The sequence below is a fragment of the Podarcis muralis genome, chromosome 14 (genome assembly GCF_964188315.1).
Source record: "Podarcis muralis chromosome 14, rPodMur119.hap1.1, whole genome shotgun sequence".
Taxonomy (NCBI): Eukaryota; Metazoa; Chordata; class Lepidosauria; order Squamata; family Lacertidae; genus Podarcis; species Podarcis muralis.
In genome coordinates, this window is record NC_135668.1 from 37,467,941 (window position 1) to 37,487,093 (window position 19,153).

Below are 19,153 nucleotides of genomic sequence, written 5' to 3' on the forward strand. Positions count from 1 at the left end.
CTAAAGAGTATAGAATGATTCCTGCCAAAAGCCTAAAGAGAAAGTGAGTGGGACATTTGCCACAGCAGAGATGACTAAATCGGATACCTACTTGCTGAGGGGCTTCATCCCCTTCCTGCTCCTGCCGTCTCATTGGCAGCTAAGAAGACCCAAATGATTTGGGTGGAACAATAAATGGCAGAATTCTCCAACATGTATGCCTTTTTTACACAACCTGTATAAGCGGCAGAATTCACCTTTTCAGGTAGTAGCATCTGTAGTGTGCAAATGACCCTGGAGTTAGGAAGATGGTCAGGGGATAAATTCCCTTTGTCCTAACTCTCCTCTCCTCTTTAGTTCTGTCTTAGGTGCTCAGTGCTGATGCCTCATTTTTGTGGCGGTGGCATACCAAGGTTTACCCCACTGCTCTAGGATATTTGTGTGGCACTTGAGACTACGGCACCATCCTGCTTTCTTGTGCTCTACTTTGTGCGGTTTTTATTTCTTTTCACAGAATCCTGCTGACAGTATTTTGGTTTCTCTGGTAGGGCCTGTCAGGCAGAACTGTCTTCCCGAATGAACCGAGAGCATCCGGCTGGCCGGTTGTTGGAAGCGAAAGCGCAGCTGGGACCCAGTAAGTGGGCAGTTCTAGTGCAGGATGTGAAACAGGTGGCCCTCCAGGTGTCTCTGGACTCCATCAGTCCCATCCAGCATGGCCAGCAGTCAAGGATGATGAGTGTTGCAACCCAGCAACATCTGTAGGTTCCCCAGCCCTGTGTCTGTCTGTGTGCGAGAGAGAGAGAAAGGGAAGTGGCTTCAGAGGACAGGCTTATTTTTGAGCCCAGTCTGCCTTCATCACCCTTTCACCTTCCCCAGGTCTCAGCTATTTCATATGAAAAATGTATGGAGACTGACTGCTGCTTTTCCTTACAAGTAAAAAGTCTCTCTCTCTCTCTCTCTCTCTCTCTCTCTGTGTGTGTGTGTGTGTGTGTGTGTATGTGTGTGTTCAACCACACCATGACATAAAAATTTGGAAGACTATTCAGTGCCAAATCCACCACTTCAAGTTGGCAGTCCCTGCTTCAATCTATTGTCCTGACTCCTCTCCCCCCCCCCCAGTGTTTGCTTCCCCCCCCCCCACTCCATGTTTGGCCCAATCCAGGCCAATGGGTGCTGACCCACAATATGCTGGTGCTTTGTGCCCATTCTGCCTCTTTACCCTAGGCCCAGAAGGATGGCCATCTTCCTTGAAGGTCCTCAGTCTGCCCGAGCTCTCGGCTCTTCTGGAGCAGTGCTGGGGGGAAATGGGTAAGGTTTGAAGATCATCAGATGCTCATGTTCCCCTTGTTTGGCACCAGTTGGTGGGTGTAAAGTCCAAGTCAAATAACGGGCTTGCTGTTTCCCTTCTCCCCTGCCCTGCATTGAAGAACATCTCCATCCCTTGGCACCTGTGCTTATTATAGCTTTTCTGTGTCCCCAGGGAAGGCTCTTAGTTCTGTCAACCTTAATCTCGAGAGCCTGCAGAGTCTAGAGAAGGGCAAGCCGCCCCAGAAATAGCCCTAGGAGTGGAGGAAGGTACGTAGTGGAGCGCTGTTGAACGAGATGCATGTCTGTCTGAGAAGAGAGAGCACTTGGTAGCAAAGTGGCATTCTGCTTTCAAGCTCTCTGTCCGCTCTCCTCTAACTTCAGGGTTGTGTAAAGTCATATCTGCGCAGCAAACATTATACTGATTTATACTCTCCTCCCCCTCCCCAGATCCTCAGGATTCCTAGTTGTTGCTCCCCACTGACAGTCTTTCTACACAACTCATGCCTGATTGAGAGCCATCACAGTATAAAAAACCAAGTTTTCGATCCTGCTTTAAAATGGTAGCGGACACAAGCCCCAGCAAAAGCAGTGTCATCACCCTTGTAAAATGATGGTTACTCGGGCAGTGGTGGCTGGCACCCATTGGGGCTGGATGGGTGGAAGGCGAAGAGCAGAGAGCCAACAATAAGGAACAGAGTGAGATATCCTTGGCTGTGTCCCCATCCAGGCAATACCACCCTCCGGACTGGTTTTCAGTAAAGAATTAATCAAGTGGGGGCTGGCTGAGAGCAGACTGAGGATGGTGGAGCAGTGCAGTAGCCCTAACAAGGTGGAAAATCATGACAGAACCAGTTTATAATTTGTATTATGGAGAAAGGGGATGCCGAACCTGATGGAACTTTGCTCCAATCCTGCAGGGCTCTTGAGTTTTCTGGATGCAAATGTTTGCAGATTGAGTGACTTTTGAATTAAATCGCCCCTGGCACCACCACTTTGAACAACTGGCCAAAGTCCATGCAGCACAAGTGCTCATGCTGCTGCCTCTTTTTTCTTTCCTGGGTGCAATTGTTTTTGCAGAGGTTCTGACGTCGGGTGAACGTTCCACCCAGAAGCTGTGTTTTACCTGAGGAGGAAGCATGAGTGAGTGCGAGAAAGAGAGAGAGAGATGGCTCAACGGCACAGGTCATCTGCAGCGAGAGCTGCCAGCGGCTGTCCTAGGAAAGCAGGTGTGCCATTGCTGAGAAGGGAGGCCAGGTCTGCTGTGCTGAAGAAGGACCGTGGCACCTAAATCCTGCTGGAAGAGCTGGAAACAAAGGGTTGTCTCCAAACTTGGAAGTTCCAAGGCAGGCATTTTGTGTCTGCGTCTCTTGCTGGATATTCTGTCTGTTTTGGAAAGCAGGTTCCTCTCCATTGGTCCCCTTCCCTGTGCCCACGTGGGAGGAAAGATGAGGCGGGAGGTGGCCAGGAGACTTAGAGGGTTTTATCCTTGGGAGGTTACCTCTTTGAGGAATGCAAGGACTTCTGTGTCCTGCCCAGCTGCATGGAGGCCTGATGTATACCTAAGCTGGCACTGCATTGGTGGGGAGGAGGTTCCATTATCAAAGCCCATTGTTTAAGAAAGAAAGCAACCCAAACACACACACACACACACACACACACACACACACACACACACACACTTTTTCAATGAAAGTGCCTCCGTAGTAGCAACCACTGGGCCTCTTCTAGCCTTTTATTCTTCCAGCAGGGAACTTGTGGCTTTATTCACAACAACTTACAATGAGATAGCACCTCTCACCGTAGGCATGAAGTTATAAAACTTCTTGCTGTCTTGACTTGGGGTGCTCATGGCTTGGCCGGGAAAATCTGTGAGTTCCAGCAACCAAAGACCACAACTTACAGGGATTTCTCATCCTGGGATGTGCAAGAACTCATGCCCACTTTGGAGAATGGAAATCCAGCGTTTGATGTGAACTTGGGAATGTTTATCCCAGGCTAGCTGATGGTGTGAAGTGGCTCTGGGATTCAGAGCAAGAGGGTTCCCCAAGCCCAGCTAGCAACATATGTAGGCAGTCCTGGAGTTACTGAATAACACGTACTGTGTCTTGCTTGGCCTTCTCTGATTTTTGGAGAATGGGGGTGAGGGTGGGAGAAAGAAAGAGGAGAAGCCTTTTCATTTATCTGACTTCTGATATGCACGTCATCATATAGAGTTCATGCATAGGCCTTGGTTTGCTGCACACCTGTATTGCGTGGAAACCTAAGCACAAAGCACATAATTGTCTCAGAAAATTCTTGTGTTAATATTAGGTCTTCACATGATGCAGGTATAAAGTGAAGCAAGTCTTGTGCGTGGACAGCAGGAGCATAAATCTGAAGCAGCTAGCAGATGAATCACACGGCCATGTATTTAACCTACAGAATAAAAAGTTATCCCAAAGCCAGGCATGGCTGCACCCAGTAGCAAAGCTGTCCCATTTTTTCCACTCCTGAAACATGCAAAACAGTTACCCAAAAAAGTGCACATTTTAGCCGGCTGGTAGATGCTGTTCTGCATCTGTTGTGCAAAATGTAGCCTTCCCATTAATGCACAGAGGGGGATGTGTGTGTCTTTAAGTGACTTCTGATAGGCTCAGCAAAGGGAGGCTGCTTTGGGGTAAACCCCTCTGCTTCACAGCCTTCTTTTCTGATGCACATCTTAAGCCTAGTTCTCACAGATAGTAAAAGATTTTAAATGTTGCATGTTTTATTGCCTTTAATGTTGTGTTGCTGAAATTGTGAAGTTGCCTTGAAATTATGTAATGGGGGGGTATTATATAAAAATAAAATAAGCCTATGGCTGGGCTGTACAACTTCAGACTACACTGAGGGGCTGAAAGGATTCCTCCTCCGTGCACCAGATGTTGGGAGATGATGGCTCTTTTAACCCAGTCTTTTTTCCTGCCATGCTTTATAACGTGCAGGAAACTGTACTGTGTGGTGGGGTATTCATTTCTAGACAAGATAAAGTGGTACAGCTCAGAGCATACTTCCACCATTATGTTTACTGCTTGTGAGAACTAAAGGTGGTGGCAATTTCTTTTTGATCTGCTGATTTTGAGTGACGGTGGAGCAAAATCATTTTTTTAAACAGAAGATCTGGAGCTTTTGAAAACCCAAGGTGGTCTGTGTCTAACTAGAATAGGATTGGACGTGGTTTAGCAAGATCGTTGTTGCGAGTTGATGGCTGTTGAGGTTGCCATTCTCTGTTCTGGGGTGTTTTAATCTGGGCTTAGTTTCAGCATTTGAGTACATCTGTGGTCATAACAATGGGGCGGAGAGTGAGATCTCAGAAAAAAGTTATATTTGATGACCAGCATTTAACAGGCACTGACTGATCTGTGAATAAATTTTACTTTTACTGTCTGAGTTGCTGCTTGGTTGTTGTGCATAGTATGTGATTATACAATTCAGATCTTTACAGGCGTGTTCTCTTCCTCCTACCGTTGTGCTTCTTAAGAGCTACAATCCTGCACCATATAATGGCAGCAACAAGGGGATTATAGCCCTACCCAACCCTCATGGTAAAATTCACAGGAAGCAGATCCATCCCTCATGATCCCCTCCAAACATTACCTGAGCAGAATAGGAGTAGCTGTGCTGCTGCTTGTAACAGATACAGATTACACTCTATATTGGCTGTTTCCTGGTGAAATGGCTTGCTCTCATGTTGTGCAAGAGTTAGAGAATCCCCCCCCCCCCAAAAAAAAATAATTCTATGACACAACTACTTTTCGAGGTGGTCACACAGAATGGCAACCAACATGAATGTACCTCAGTAATGAAGGCATTCAAAGTTTTATTAGCTTGAAAAACTCTTGGAGTGTTTACAGAGGCCTGCAATGAAGGGAATGGTGTTGGATGGGAGTCCTCTATTCCATTTTACTTATAGTTGCTCTGCATCGTGTACCCATTACCTCCCAGAAAGGAAGAACCTGCCGAGAAAATGGAAGTTCTACAGCAAGTTCTAGAAGATGCTAAACTTGTGGTGGGGAATAGCTGTGCTTTAGAATCCCTTTGAGCCACCAGACCTGCAATCCTTCAAATCTTCCACTGCAGCTGTGCAGGGATTAGGCCACAGCAAGATGAACCTGCCTGTGTCTTCTTTGACGCAACCCTGACGTCCAAGTCACCCAGCTCTTCTCCGCTGTGCTTCCTTCTCCTCCCCCTGCCCCCAAGGGGCATCCCTTTTGCTGGAAATAATTGGCACTTTTTTGAAACAGTGCAGAACAGTTGTCTGTGTGAAACTACCCTTCCCCTTGAGTGTTACATTTAAAAGAAGTGGCCCACTTAGTCTTAGCAGGCGCAGAACAGATGGGATTCATTTGGTTCTCCAGAAGTTGCTGGACTACAACACCCATCACCCCTGCCCTGCTTACTGGGGCTGATGGGAGTTGTAGTTTAGGAGCACCTGGAGGCTCAAAGGTTTGCTACTCCTGCTGCAGAGCAAGCATTCTCCAAAACGCCAATAGCTGGGTCACCTGCATTCCCCCACCCCCTGCAATAAAACTAAAGGGACACTTGACTTAAATGTTTCGTAGCACTGCCCGTTCCAGAATAGGCATCTTTTTTGCCGCCTCCAAGGTAGCTCAATTCGTACAGCCTCCCGACATCCCCTTCCTGCTTTCTTCCAGGCTGTTTTTTCCATAGCAACGACTTCTGCAAGTTGCTCGGCATTGTAAATTGGCTGTGTGTAGCAGTCCTTATTCTTCCCTGGAGAAGGAGGGGCTACCGTAACGCCTGCACCCCTCAAAAGTTCTTTGCAGCCAGAGAGAAAGGCCAGTGCTGCAGAGGGAGGGGGCAGTAGCTTCAATTCAATAAGGCACAAGTCAGCCCCTCCTCTCAGAGCATGTTCCTATGCCCTCAAAGTTTTTCCCTTCAAAACCCTCCATGGCCTTACACTTCCCCCTATGTGCTTTATTTCTTGGCACATTCCTTCCTGTGACCTTTGACCTCAACCTTGCCTCTCCCCCCAAAATTACAGCCTTTTCCCTTTAGTGGGGGAGAGGCATTTCCAGGCAACCTCCCTTAGGAGAGTCATTTCCTCCTCCCACCACCAGTCGCTCTGCCCTGTAACAAAGCCAACTTGAAATAAATGTATATTCTTCCCATGCCTCTAAATTCTCCCTTTCCCGTGTTGTTCCCTTGCATTTGCGTTGCACGTCAGCCCCCTGAAGCCGTGGACCTGTTCTTTGCAAAGTGACATATATGGATAGATGGTGGTATATGAAGAATGATCATCGTCCCACACGCACTGGGCAGCCAAAGAAAACCTTCAGAGCTGCCCAAAGGGAAAAAGAGGCAGGAGGAGTTGTTTGAGATGCAAAGTGCGTCCACTGCTGGTTCCGTGAAGCCCGAGAAGGTCAGGGTGTACAGGGAAAGTACTCTGAGTTCTCCCAATGTTAACAGTGCGCCTTGCAAAGTGATGCATCAGAAGCTTGTGCTTTTTAATGAGCACAGGGACCTCATGCAGAAGCTGAGTGAAGCACAATCCTCTTGACTCCCCAGAAATGTCCTCTTTGGAGCCAAACCACTGGGCTCAGTCATAGCTGAGGAGAGCGTTGCAGAGTTCCCACACTGAGTCAGGCTGGCCTATGCCTGGGCTACAGAGCTATGACGTCCCCTGAAGGAGTCCTCAATGGGTTTCTTGCTCTGGCATCTTCAGAAACAAAACTGCTGAGGGATCTCAGTGCCTGTGTCTGCAAGGCTATCTTGATCTTGGCCTAGAATCCTGTAGCCTTCATAGTTGAGAGAGGAGGAATTCTTTCCTCTGGTACAGAATACACCTCTCTGAAAAGCTTGAAGGTAGATAGCAGCTGCTGAACAATGGGAACAGGTGGTAGAGGACAGTATTAAGGCCCTTGGTGATCTCCTAGGATGGACTGCCATCCTACCAAAGCTGAATCCTGAGTTGGTTTTGAGACGTGGAACACAGGAAGCTCCCTTATCCCAAGTCAAACCATTTCTTCATCTGGTATTGCCTACTCTGGCTGGGCAGTGACTCTCCAAGATTTCCAATGGGGTCTCATCCTGCCCTATCTGGAGATCCTGGGGATTGAACCTGGACCTTCTCCATTCAAAGCAGATGCTGTACCATAGAGCTAGACACGCACACATCCCTCTCTAATTCCTGGAGCTTCAGGATTCCTTCTGCAGCGTTATGCACATCCTCCATCAGGCTCTTTGGCACTTCCTAATGCTTTTTCATGGCTGGTTTATCATCATCTGGGTGCTGTAAGCCAGCAATGTCAATTTCTATGTTTTGCCCAACTGGTAGAAATAACCTCTGCCCCCTTTTTCAGAACGTTGCCTGTGGTCCTCCAACAAAGCTGTGAGCATCACCACCACCATTGCCCCAAGCACTCTGTGGCCATCTGAGAATGCCAGGTGCAGCATCATAGGACAGAGCATCAGTCGCTGTCTTAAGGAGCTCTTGGTGTCCCCAATTTCCTCTTACTGGGTGCAGCAGAGGGCAGGGTGGTCCAGTTTCCAAAGCTGCCACCTCTTCTTCATTTCGGATTTCACCTGGATGAAAAGAAAGCATAAGAACAGCCTCCTGAATCAGGCCAGATATACAACTGAGAAACTAAGCAAAAACCTTCTGAAACGGAATAAAATATTCCCAAAACAGTAACAATTAAAAACATCTAAAAGCTGTTTCAGTTAAAAGCAACTGCGATTCAAAACATCCTTCCATCCAGTGATCTTGGAGTTGCCAGAATCAGTATTCTTCAGCCACCAAGTATGCTTGGGTAAACAGGAATGTTTTCAAATTCCTTCCGGAAAGCTAATAATGATGGGAGTCAAGCACACCTCACCAGGGAGGGCATTTCACAACCAGGGAACCACCACCAAAAAGGCCCAGTCAGCACCAACCAGACATCTCTTGGTGATGTCAGCAGCAACAAGTCCTCATCTGCCAATCAGAGGCTCCAATAGGTAAGGCTGATCAGGGATTAGTATGAGCTGTATAAGACTGCATGCCCAAGAATGACTGGATCATCTCAGCCAGGGTGGGTGGTGGGGACATTGCTTACCTCCTTATTTGCAAAGCAATACAAGACAGCAACCAGGAATCCCTGCAGTAGATGAGAGAGAGAAGGAAGCATGAGCTTGCAATAGCAAACAGGAACCTGTTGGAAAACAGGGCCAAAGCCTGATGGCTTTTGCCAGACAATTTATTTCTGCACACTGCTGCCACGTACATTCTCCAACAAACTTTCCGTTTTAGGGTGGAAGTAGGAAATGGGGGAGGGGATCAGGAAACAAGTAAGCAACCATGTCAGAAAGCAGGTGTTCCAAGCCAGGTGCTCCCAAACTCACCTGAAAGGAGTTGAGGAAGAGAGTGAAGAAGACTTTGATGTAGCGCAGCACTCCTGTAGTTTGCTCGTCTGTGACAAAAATGAAGACTACTTCATGGATCCCAAAGAGAGGGACAAGGGTGAGGGTAGCTTTGGCCAGCCTGGAAGGGACAACACCAAGCAGGAGATGAAACTTAAGTTCCTGAGTTCAGGACTCGGGCTTTTCTTTGGGGTTTACCTGGCGGACAAACTCACCGCAGTTTGTAGTCTGCATAGCCCTTCTGATTGGCTCGCAGCTTGGCCAGGATCACTTTGAGAATCTGCATGAAGATCAGCAGGTTGATCTGGGAAGACACAGTGGTGAGTTAATCAAAGCAAGCCCCTTGCTCACAAAAAGATGCTAACAAGAAGATAAGACATTGCAGCTGGGAAGACTGTACCATGTTCTTTCTTCCCCCTGTAGATTTTGGGGAAGAGCCATAGCTCAGGGGGTTGAGCACCTACTTTGCATCCAGAAGGTCCCAGGTTCAATCTCTGGCATCTCCAAGTAGGACTACTAGGAGAGACGCCTGCCTGAAACCTTGGGAGAGTTGCTGCCAGTCAGAGTAGACAATACTGAGCTAGTCTGACTTGGTATAAGGCAGCTTCCTATGTAGCATTTAAATGGGGGGTGAGAGACACAACATACTGCCAAGATATACTGCTTTGACATTGCTGGTAAAGGTGTTGGTCTTCCTGAGTACCAAAAGCCAGCCAGACTCCCTACCACCACCACCAGAAAGGCACCATCCTCCCCCTCTCGCCCCATCTCAAGCTAGGCAAGGGGAACAAGGGGGAGGCACTTACCACAGAGGCTAGCAAAATAGGGATGCGAATAATCCACCAGTAATTCATGTTCTCGTTCAATGCCCAGCACCTGCAGCACAAACAGGGAGGAGATCGGCATCATTCCAGAGGGGTTAATGGAACAGGCAGGGAAACAGCTCTGTGGGAAAGATGGCAAGCAGGGCTGCTCCGTCAGCTCCACTGAGAAGCCACAGAAGACTGTGGGAGACATGCCGCCTTGTTCAGTCATTGACCTGCATCTTTTTTTCTGTTTGACTGTATAACATAAAATCCTTCCCCGTGCCAATCAGCCCAAATCCCCCATCCCAGCACCACCACACTCACTCTGCATTCTCCTTCAGGTACTTGGCAGCCATCCACGGCACCACAAAAGCCACGGGGGTTCCTGCAAGTCACACAGCAAAAGCTCTGGAAAAAACCAAACACTCACTGGAAGTCGAGAAGCAAGCTAGGCCCACCCCACTGCATTACTGGGTTAAAAGGCAGTGTCTCCACCCCCATGGTTCTGCCCGGACACTGAGGTCCAGTGCCGAGGGCCTTCTGGCAGTTCCCTCTCTGCGAGAAGCCAAGTTACAGGGAACCAGGCAGAGGGCCTTCTTGGTAGTGGCACCCACCTTGTGGAATGCCCTCCCATCAGATGTCAAAGAGAAAAACAACTGCCAGACTTTTAGAAGACATCTGAAGGCAGCCCTGTTTAGGGAAGCTTTTAATGTTTAATAGACTATTGTATTTTAATATTCTGTTGGAAGCCGCCCAGAGTGGCTGGGGAAACCCAGCCAGATGGGCGGGGTATTAATAATAATAATAATAATAATAATAATAATAATAATAATAATAATAACAATTATTATTATTATTATTATTTATTATTATTATTATTATTCCTTCTTCAGCATCCCAAATCAAGCACCGTACATCAAGGGGTCTTCAGCCCAGAAAAGGTTCATCAATAGCCAAGATGCTGAGCTTCCTATTCCCTACCTTGACTCAGCCGTTGAGCCCAAATGGGCAAATTGCCCAGGTAATGCAATGGCTGCAGCTGGAGTTCCAAAATTAGCACTGCGTATAAAATAGTGTCCTTTGCTTAAGTTCAGTTCTCAAGATTTGGAATTGTCCCCTCCCCCCAAAAAATCACAATGGATGAAAAGAAGATAGATTGAAGCTGGGGATGAGAAGTGTAGACTGTTCCCTGTGGGACTGGTAGGGCAAAAGGCAGGGAGCCCAACAGTAGGGGGAGCCAGATCCCATAGTAGGGAGAGCCCACTAATGCTAGCTTTGAGCAAGATTATAGGTCCTGGGCGGCTTTTCCTTAAAATAAAACGAAGTGCACTTAACAATGTATTGTGTGCGCTGGCCCCAGTATTAGCAAGTGCTTCCCAGCCCAATTCTTCCTTACCCCAGCCCAAGTACAGGTACAGAGTGTAATAATTCTTCTCTGAAAACACAGCTCCAATCAGAAGCTTGTACAGGTAGACCGCCTCCGCAAGAAACCAATAATGATTGGCCAGAATACAGTACTGCATCACGACTTGAGCCACTCGACAACCAATCGCAGCCTAGAATAAGAGAGTCAATCAGTGTCTAATAAGAACCCTTTCCTGCACTTATGAAAAACTTGGAAATAATACAGTAATACACATATTGTTGGCATTTCAATCATCATCGTTATTCCAGTTATTTTTGTCATTTTAATTTTTGCTGTTCTTGTTTCAATGATTATTATACCCGTTTACAGCTTGGTTTTTTAAAAAACAAAATCTAAGTTATCAAAAGACACATCAATAAAAATTAGAACCATTTAAAGCACCTACTTAAAAAGCCAACAAGGAAGGGGGCTTAACTCAGAAGCAACTGAACATTTGCCTTGCATTCAGAAGGTCCAGGTTCAATCTCTGGCATCTCCAGGAAGGGCTAGGAGGGTCCCCTGCTGGAGAAGTGCTGCCTGTCAGTGTAGACAATACTGAGCTAGATGGACCAATAGTCTGACTCAGTATCACATGGCTTCCTATGTTGTTGGACCAGAATATCCATCATCCTTGACCACTGGCCCTGCAGTGAGGCTGGTGGGAGTTTCAGCCTCACTGTCCAGCTATCTTAAGTGGGGCACGGTTAAAAAAGATGGGGCTTCATTATTTTTTTCCAGCACCCCAAGCACTTTACATGGAGAGGTTTTCAGCAAAGGTTCCCAAGATGCTGAGCTCCATGCTGTCTTCGCTGACTGGAGGAAGAGGAGAGGACAGAGGGTGAAGAAAGAGCTGTGAGCAGAGGTGAGGACCTTCTTCCCATCCTTTGGACCTCCTGGGAAACTCAGCAAACCTGCTGTACCTGGAACTGGGTGTGGAGAGTACAGCTGAATGGGACACAGCTTTGGGTAGCCTGTAGAAGCAACATGCCAAGCCCATAAAAGGCAAGTCTAGAGTGAGAGACTAGGGTGCTGTTTCCAGGAAGTCTTCTCATTGGGAGACTTTTGGGGTGAGCTGAGAGTTTGTTTGAACCCTTCATGGGAACCCAGAAGCTGAGCAGGAGGGTTTATCAGAAGGAAAATGAATTGATTATGATTTTTATACATTAGCAACTTTGGATTAATGCAACATTTTTATATGTAACTGTGCATTTTTTGTAATATTTTGTTTAAGTTGTCTGCTACAGTTTTTTGTACACCACTCAGATATATTTTTAATAAATGAATTAAAGGGGGAAAAACCAGAGTCCTTTTTGTTGGGATAATTCAGATGGAAATTCCCAGGTGTCAAGAAAGGTTATTTATGTATGCCACTACTACAGCTTGTGTTTTGTTAGCCCAAAAATGGAAAGTGAGCAAAGTTCCAACTAAAGAAGAATGGCAACTTAAACTGATGGAATATGCGCAGCTAGCAGACCTAACATATAAAATAAGAGAACAAGAAGAACATACGTTTAAAGAAGATTGGGAAATGTTTATTGAATATATGGAGGGAAATTGTGTATATTTGAAAACGTGGACAGTGTTAAGATAAATTCAACAGTGTAAATAAGTTTTGATGGATGTAGTAATGGAATACTAAATGGTTTAGTTTATATAAAATATGCAGGGATTTATGTTATGCAAAATGAACCATGGAAAGAGAAGAAGGGGAGTTATTGGTATTTTAAGGTTGTTTAAATGAATATTCTAAAATGTAAAACAGAAATGTTAATAAAAAATATAGGGGAAAAAGAAAAAAGAAATCAAATACAGTGGTACCTCTGGTTACAGACGCTTTAGGCTACAGACACATCAGGTTACAGACTCCGCTAAACCAGAAATAGTACCTCAGGTTAAAAACTTTGCTTCAGGATGAGAACAGAAATTGTGCAGCGGCAGCGGGAGGCCCCATTAGCTAAAGTAGTGCTTCAGGTTAAGAACAGTTTCAGGTTAAGAACAGACCTCCAGAACGAATTAAGTTCTTAACCTGAAGTGCCACTGTAATCAAATAAAACGTTAAGCCCAAATGAGCAAATTGCTCAGGAGATGCAAAATCTGCCATTGGAATTGAGTGCAATAGTGCTGGTTTCTTTAGGTTCATGCGACAGTCTGCAGGAATCATACTTGCCTCATGGCTCAGCAAGGCCTCCCAGTCGGACACCTGGAACGTTTCCCTTCTCCACATCTGCTCCAGCAATGCATCCTTCACGATCACAGAGATGGCCCGTAGCCCGAAGGAGGCGAAGAGGTTTGCATGGATGTAGTTCCGGGTACAGCGAAGCTTCCTGGGGGGTGAAAAGGACATTGCACTGGGTACCCAATGTGGGCAAGGTGGGATGCCATCCACTTGCTGGTGACCCAGTAGCTCCACACCACTCTATAAATGCTTTGAAAACACAAGCCTTCCAACGAAGCTGGTGTAAAACCTATTGACGGTCAGAGCAGTTCAGGAGTGGAACCAATTGCCTGGAGGTTTGGTGGTGGGCCCTCCCTCGCTGGAGATCATCATGCAGGGGTTCAACTCAAGCCAGGCTGCCAAAGAAGATCCCTGCCCAAAGCAAGACTTGTAAGCTCCTGATCAGAAACTCCCTGGCACATCCAATCCAGCAGGTCCCTATTGAACCTAATATGGCTCGTGGGCCAGAGGTTCGCCCATGCCTTGGTGTTAACAATATCAAGCTGCATGGACCAGTGGTCTGTCTCAATGCAAGACACTTCCTAAGTATCTTAGTCTTAGGCTAGATGGACCCAGTAGAAAAGCAGCTTCCTGTGGTCACAGACATTGCTGGACACCGTCCTGTGTGTGTTGAAGGCATCGCCATGCGCTTATCCAAAATTACAGCAGCCAAATGCTGTGGATTTCTCTTCTCTCTCTCTTCCTTGCACACCTGAACCTGTACAGAACAGACTGCACACTTGAGAGAGAAAGGGAGAGGCAAAGGCGTCCATCACTATCCCACAGGGTCTTTCGCTCTGAGCCAGGATGCAGTACCTGAAGACTGTCAGGATGAGCAGAGCCAAGACCAGGGCCAGCAGAGAGAGGGAGTAGCCCACGGTGTAGAGGACCTTGAAGCTGACCATCAGGCGGTAGGATGATTCCTGTACAGGAGAGGAGGCCCCATCAGACAAGCCATGGCAGCCCATTTCCACTCTTTTCCGGACGCATCCAGCCCATTGGGGAAGATGCAACTGGGAGCATCGGAGGGCAGGGACAGTGGCGCCATCAGGGTAGGCCTTTGGGGCAGAGGTCCGGGCTCCATTCAGCAGAACAAGCAGGAAGGCCCTCAAACACTGCCAGCCAGGCTTGCCATGTTTAGAAGCAAATGACATGTCATTATGAGCTTCACGGAGGGCCAGAAAATCCCAGCAGGCTCCCCTTCTCACCTCTCCAGTGTTGCCTTCCATCTCTTCCTTGCACTGGGAATGGTCCCTCCAGAGCTCTGTCCCGTTCAGCATCGCCCAGTGGCCATCAGGCCCACACTTGCGGCTCACCGTACCATGTTTAACTGTGAGCAAAAAAAGGCCAGACATTGTCAGGCTGACATGCTTGGAAATGTCAGCTGTCTTAGCATCACTAATCAGAACATACGTCCACTGAAAGCAAGACTTGCTGGCATGAGCTAAGCTGCAAAACAACATCAAACCTAACATTATGTAACATACATTCAACAAACACACAAAACGGCTATGAACATCCGGTCATGTTTTATGTGTTTGTTGAAGGCATGAGCTAAGCTGCAGGGTGGAAGGGAGAGTCCAATCCTCTGAAGGATCATAACAATAGGACCAAGCAATAGGACCCAGAGGGAGAGTTGGGCTCCAACCACCCCAGCACAGTGAGCCAGGCACTGTGATTTATATATTCAGAGGTCACAGGGCTACTGTCAAAAAGGATAGCCCAGTGTCAGAGCTCCCCTTGTGCATTTTGTAACATCTAGTTCAACTTATCACGGCCTAGGACCCTCGTACCTACGGGACCGCCTCTCCCGGTATGCCCCACGGAGAGCCTCAAGGTCCATAAATAGCAGCACCCTAGTGGTCCCGGGCCCTAAGGAAGTTAGATTGGCTTCAACCAGAGCCAGGGCCTTTTCAACACTGGCTCCAGCCTGGTGGAACGCTCTGCCTCATGAGACCAGGGCCCTGCAGGATCTGATTTCTTTCCGCAGGGCCTGTAAGACAGAGTTGTTCCGCCTGGCCTTTGGCTTGGAGCCAATTTGATTCCCTCCCCCTCTTTCTTTTTCCTTTTTCCTTTCTCCTCCTGCGATGAGGCTGCATTTTAATATTTTAATGTTTCAATATTTTAATTGTATTTTAATCTTGTTTTTAAGTTGTATTCATTCAACTTGTTTTTATTATTGCTTGTTAGCCGCCCTGAGCCCAGCCTTGGCTGGGGAGGGCAGGGTATAAATAAAAAATATTATTATTATTATTATTATTATTATTATTATTATTATTATTATCTGGTCCTGACAGTATGGCTGTTTCTCTACTCCATTATCACTAGCAGTTGTTGGTGTGGGTGGAGAAAAAACCTAATATTATTCATTCATTCATTCATTCATTCATACCCTGTCCATCTGGCTGGGTTTCCCCAGCCACTCTAGGTGGCTTCCAGCAAAATATTAAAATACAATACTTCATCAAATATTAAAAGCTTCCCTAAACAGGGCTGCCTTCAGATTATAGTGATGTCAGGATGCAGGACTAGTTGTAACTAGCCATTACAAAGGTGAAAATGAGAACCCCAGCAATGTTTTCAACAGCAGCAGGATGCTACAAAAGGGGTTTAATCTGAAACATCAGCACCAAGGACAGCGACTCTTCCCAATTTCCTGCTTGATTTACAGTTGATGCAAAATGACGCCTGCTTTGATTTATGGAACAAAGAGGCAACCTTGCACCATCCAAATGTTCTGGGACACAACTCCTATAATCTCTGACTGTGGACATTGGAATGATTAAAGCTATAGACCAGAACATATTGAGGGCCCCTGATTTATTGGTTGGTGTCCTGTGGAGGTAAAAGACAGTGCAAACTTAGTCAACAGGAGTCAGGAATATGGCTTAGTCAACAAGGCAAAGTTGACCTAGTCAACAGGATTTGAGAAGTTGGATAGAAGAAAGAGAAAATAGGGATTTGCAGGACAGGTTGAGAAATCCCAGCACAGAGACCTGCACACATTTTTGGGGAGATGGCAGAGAACGTGGTAGATGGAGTGTAAAAGAATTTTAGTGAATCTAAGCCTCAAGCTCCCTGGAATGCCTTGCAGATACTCTCCAAAAGAACCCACCAAGAAACAGCCTTACCTTTCTCATACCAGGGCAAATAAAAAGGGCAGGAGACATTGACGATGGTCCCAGGACTCCCATCTGGCCAGCATGCATACATGTCAAATGTCCGATTGCAAAACAGCCCTGAAAGAGACAAAAGCAAGTCTGGTTGGGAAGGGCAAAACATAGAAGGGGATCCAATCTATTCAGCGCAGCATCCCAGAACACAATGTCAAATGCCTTCCGCATCCTCAGTATATCTGTGGCTGTCACTTCTGAGTTAACTCAACAAAGAGAACTGGTCCTGGGACAACCCCAGTTTGACCCTTGCCCAAGCCTCCTTAGGCTTTTCTAGACCAATTCTCAGCCACAATCTCCACTGACAACATGGAGTTCCATTGTACATAACACAACTTGTACACCATTCTCCTGAAGCTAAAGGACTCCTTGTGTTTTTTCAGGGTTCCTAAGTCCCTAAATTTGGAGCATGCAGAACGACTCCTTGGTGTTCTTCCTTGGTGCCTTCTCCACAGTGACCCTGGGAGCCAATCCTACAACACAGACTCACCTCCTTTAAATCGGATTGGCTGCAATCAGCACAAAGGGTCAGAAGACACCTTCTCATTGGCTAAAAAGCTCCCCTTTCATGCTGTTTGTGTGGCTCTGGGACTCTAGAGACAGTGACCCTGCTGCAGAGATCATAACAGGTCTCTGACATCCCCCTTCCCTTCCCATAGTCCATGGCCACTACACCTCTGACTCTGACACCAACAATATTCACTGGGCCATCAGCATTCAGGATTCCCCCCCCCCCTAAATATGTTTTTGTCTTACTGCCTGAGCCTCCTGGTACCTCCTTTTCTTGTGTGGATAGGGCCATTCTGGCTATGCAAGAATCCTCATTCAGAGAATGAGTTTGAAGTTCATATACAGCACACTGCCTCCAAACTAACAGCAACTGATGGACCTATCCTAGTTTGCGGATTTGTCTAACCTCCTTTCAAAGCCATTTCAGTGTGGCAGTCCCCACCTGTCACAGCAGCAAGTTCCACAAATTAAGTGTTAACGCAACTCAGCAAAAGCATTTGCACACCCATTTTTCAGAAATCAGATCGTAAGCACATAGCCCTGCAAAATGTAAAGGGGAGGAAAGAGGCAAGTGCCAGTCCCTCAAGGTAGCTTTCTTAACGTTACATGAAATCAGCACATTTTAATTCTATATATTGCTGCTCCTTAAAAAAAAAATGGGTGGGGTGGGGGTGGAAGTAAAGTATTCAATACATTTACTCCCTCTCCCCATTCTTAAACAATACTGGTGGTTTGAATGGTTTGAATGGTTCCATCCTGTAAAGTCTTCACAGGAAGGCAACTCAGCAGGCCCCTTCCACTCCTTTTGGATGAGAGCCTTAATAGAAATTGCAAAAATCAGCTTCCCAGCAGGAGCAACATCTATAACAGCAGTTAAATAGAATCTCCAGACCTCTTCCCTACACACCCTCACCCTTGCTGTAATCAAAATCAGGGTGCTTAAAGGATGCATCTGTTCTTCAGCGGGCTTTTGACTTTGCATTTAGCATTGCAAGGAAGGTGCCTGCTGGGAATTGGGGTCCGGGGGGGGGGGCGTGGAGTTTCGCTGGATTCCTTATACTGAGAGAACAAGAATCCACCCTGAGCACTGCACTTAGGTAAGTCCCTTTCTTTTGCTAGAATAAAAATATCCTGTCCATTTTCACTGCTTTGAGTGAAAATGGGCACCGCTTCTGGGACTGACATCCCAGGAATTCCTATGGGATGTTTGGAGACTCTTTTGTCCATTGCAGACTAGAGTATTAGGTTGGAGTTATAACTGACTGATGGAGGGAGGTATAGACAGAGAGAGAGAGAGCGCGCAGGAAGGTGGGAGAGAAATACAAAGCTTGCTAGGGCAGGAAACAGTTCATGTGCCACCTTTATAGCAGGTGCCCAGTTAAAATAATTTGCAGCACATCTACTTAGAAGTCAGTCCCACCCATTTCAATGGACCTCACTGCTAGGCAAGGGTGTGTATAGAATTGCAGCTATGCTATGCAATTCCATGCATGTTTACTCGGAAGTAAGACTTGGTATGTTCAATGGCACCCATGGTAATGCAGACGTTAAGCTGCAATCCTATACACTTACCTGGGATTAAGTCCCATTGAACTCCAAGGGACTTACTTCTGAGTAGGCATGTATAGGGCTGTAAAGTTAGCCTCTTTGGCAGGCCTGCCTGTGATTGGAGGAAAGAAAAGAGAGGGGGAGAAAGTAGGTGGCCCCAACCAATCAGTGCAAGGGAAATGCATCTCAAGGTATACCAGATATGAACCAATGTCATATTTAGCAACAACAACAAAAAATGATATGAAAATATTTGTACCAAGAACTGGCTAATAATCTGGTGCATAAGGTATAAATAATAGGTGTCCCCAAAAAAACTGTGAACTTGAATATCATTTTTCACCCAGCGGTGGTCAGGTAAAGCCCACTCAGGGTCCCTTTTTTATTCACCATTTATTCACCATTCACCATTTTTGCTGCATTTTCTAGTGCATTTCTTCTATCATGCAACTTGAAGAGGATAAAGCCATAGCTCAGTGGTAGAGCATTTGACTTGCATGCAGAAGGTCCCAGGTTCAATCCCCAACAACTCCAGATACAGCAAGGAATGTCCTCTTATCTGAAGACCTGGAGAGCTGTAGACAAATACTGAACTAGATTGATCAATGTGTCTGACGTCATACAAGGTGATGATGCCCTGTGATCCTTAGAGGTCCCTTTGAAGGCTCAAAGGGGGTTTAAGGCAGTCTCATTGACCTCACTTCAGCAAGGCGGCTGAGTCTCCTGCCTTCAGACCATGTGCAGGAATAGTAGAAGCCTATCACTTTTCAGGATTTCCTCTTCTGCACCATTCTTCTCTAGTTCAATCCCTTAGCAACGTAGGAATCTT

General features: G+C 46.5%; 2 protein-coding genes across 8 annotated transcripts in view; one reads left to right on the top strand and one right to left on the bottom strand.

The window, feature by feature from the left end:
- Window positions 1-4,695, top strand: part of ANKS3 (ankyrin repeat and sterile alpha motif domain containing 3) — a 26,216-nt gene extending 21,521 nt beyond the window's left edge. For 4 of the 7 annotated variants that reach the window (XM_028705880.2, XM_077918423.1, XM_077918422.1 and 1 more), the window contains 4 exons: window positions 528-613; window positions 1,204-1,287; window positions 1,460-1,554; window positions 2,365-4,695. In XM_028705880.2, coding sequence (XP_028561713.2) covers window positions 528-613; window positions 1,204-1,287; window positions 1,460-1,536 — 247 coding nt within the window. In that variant the 3' untranslated portion in view covers window positions 1,537-1,554; window positions 2,365-4,695. Of the gene's footprint in view, window positions 1-493; window positions 614-1,203; window positions 1,288-1,459; window positions 1,555-2,364 lie in introns of those variants that run through there. The other 3 variants (XR_013390567.1, XM_077918424.1, XM_028705882.2) reach the window with 3 other exon arrangements.
- LOC114584739 (glucagon receptor-like) overlaps window positions 4,689-19,153 on the bottom strand; it is a 27,583-nt gene continuing 13,118 nt past the window's right edge. The window contains exons 4-14 of the mRNA XM_028706792.2: window positions 16,225-16,332; window positions 14,302-14,423; window positions 13,910-14,016; window positions 13,046-13,202; window positions 10,870-11,029; window positions 9,798-9,858; window positions 9,474-9,543; window positions 8,883-8,971; window positions 8,650-8,788; window positions 8,364-8,405; window positions 4,689-7,851 (exon numbers count right to left, since the gene is read on the bottom strand). Coding sequence (XP_028562625.2) covers window positions 7,780-7,851; window positions 8,364-8,405; window positions 8,650-8,788; window positions 8,883-8,971; window positions 9,474-9,543; window positions 9,798-9,858; window positions 10,870-11,029; window positions 13,046-13,202; window positions 13,910-14,016; window positions 14,302-14,423; window positions 16,225-16,332 — 1,127 coding nt within the window. The 3' untranslated portion in view covers window positions 4,689-7,779. The remainder of the gene's footprint in view (window positions 7,852-8,363; window positions 8,406-8,649; window positions 8,789-8,882; window positions 8,972-9,473; window positions 9,544-9,797; window positions 9,859-10,869; window positions 11,030-13,045; window positions 13,203-13,909; window positions 14,017-14,301; window positions 14,424-16,224; window positions 16,333-19,153) is intronic.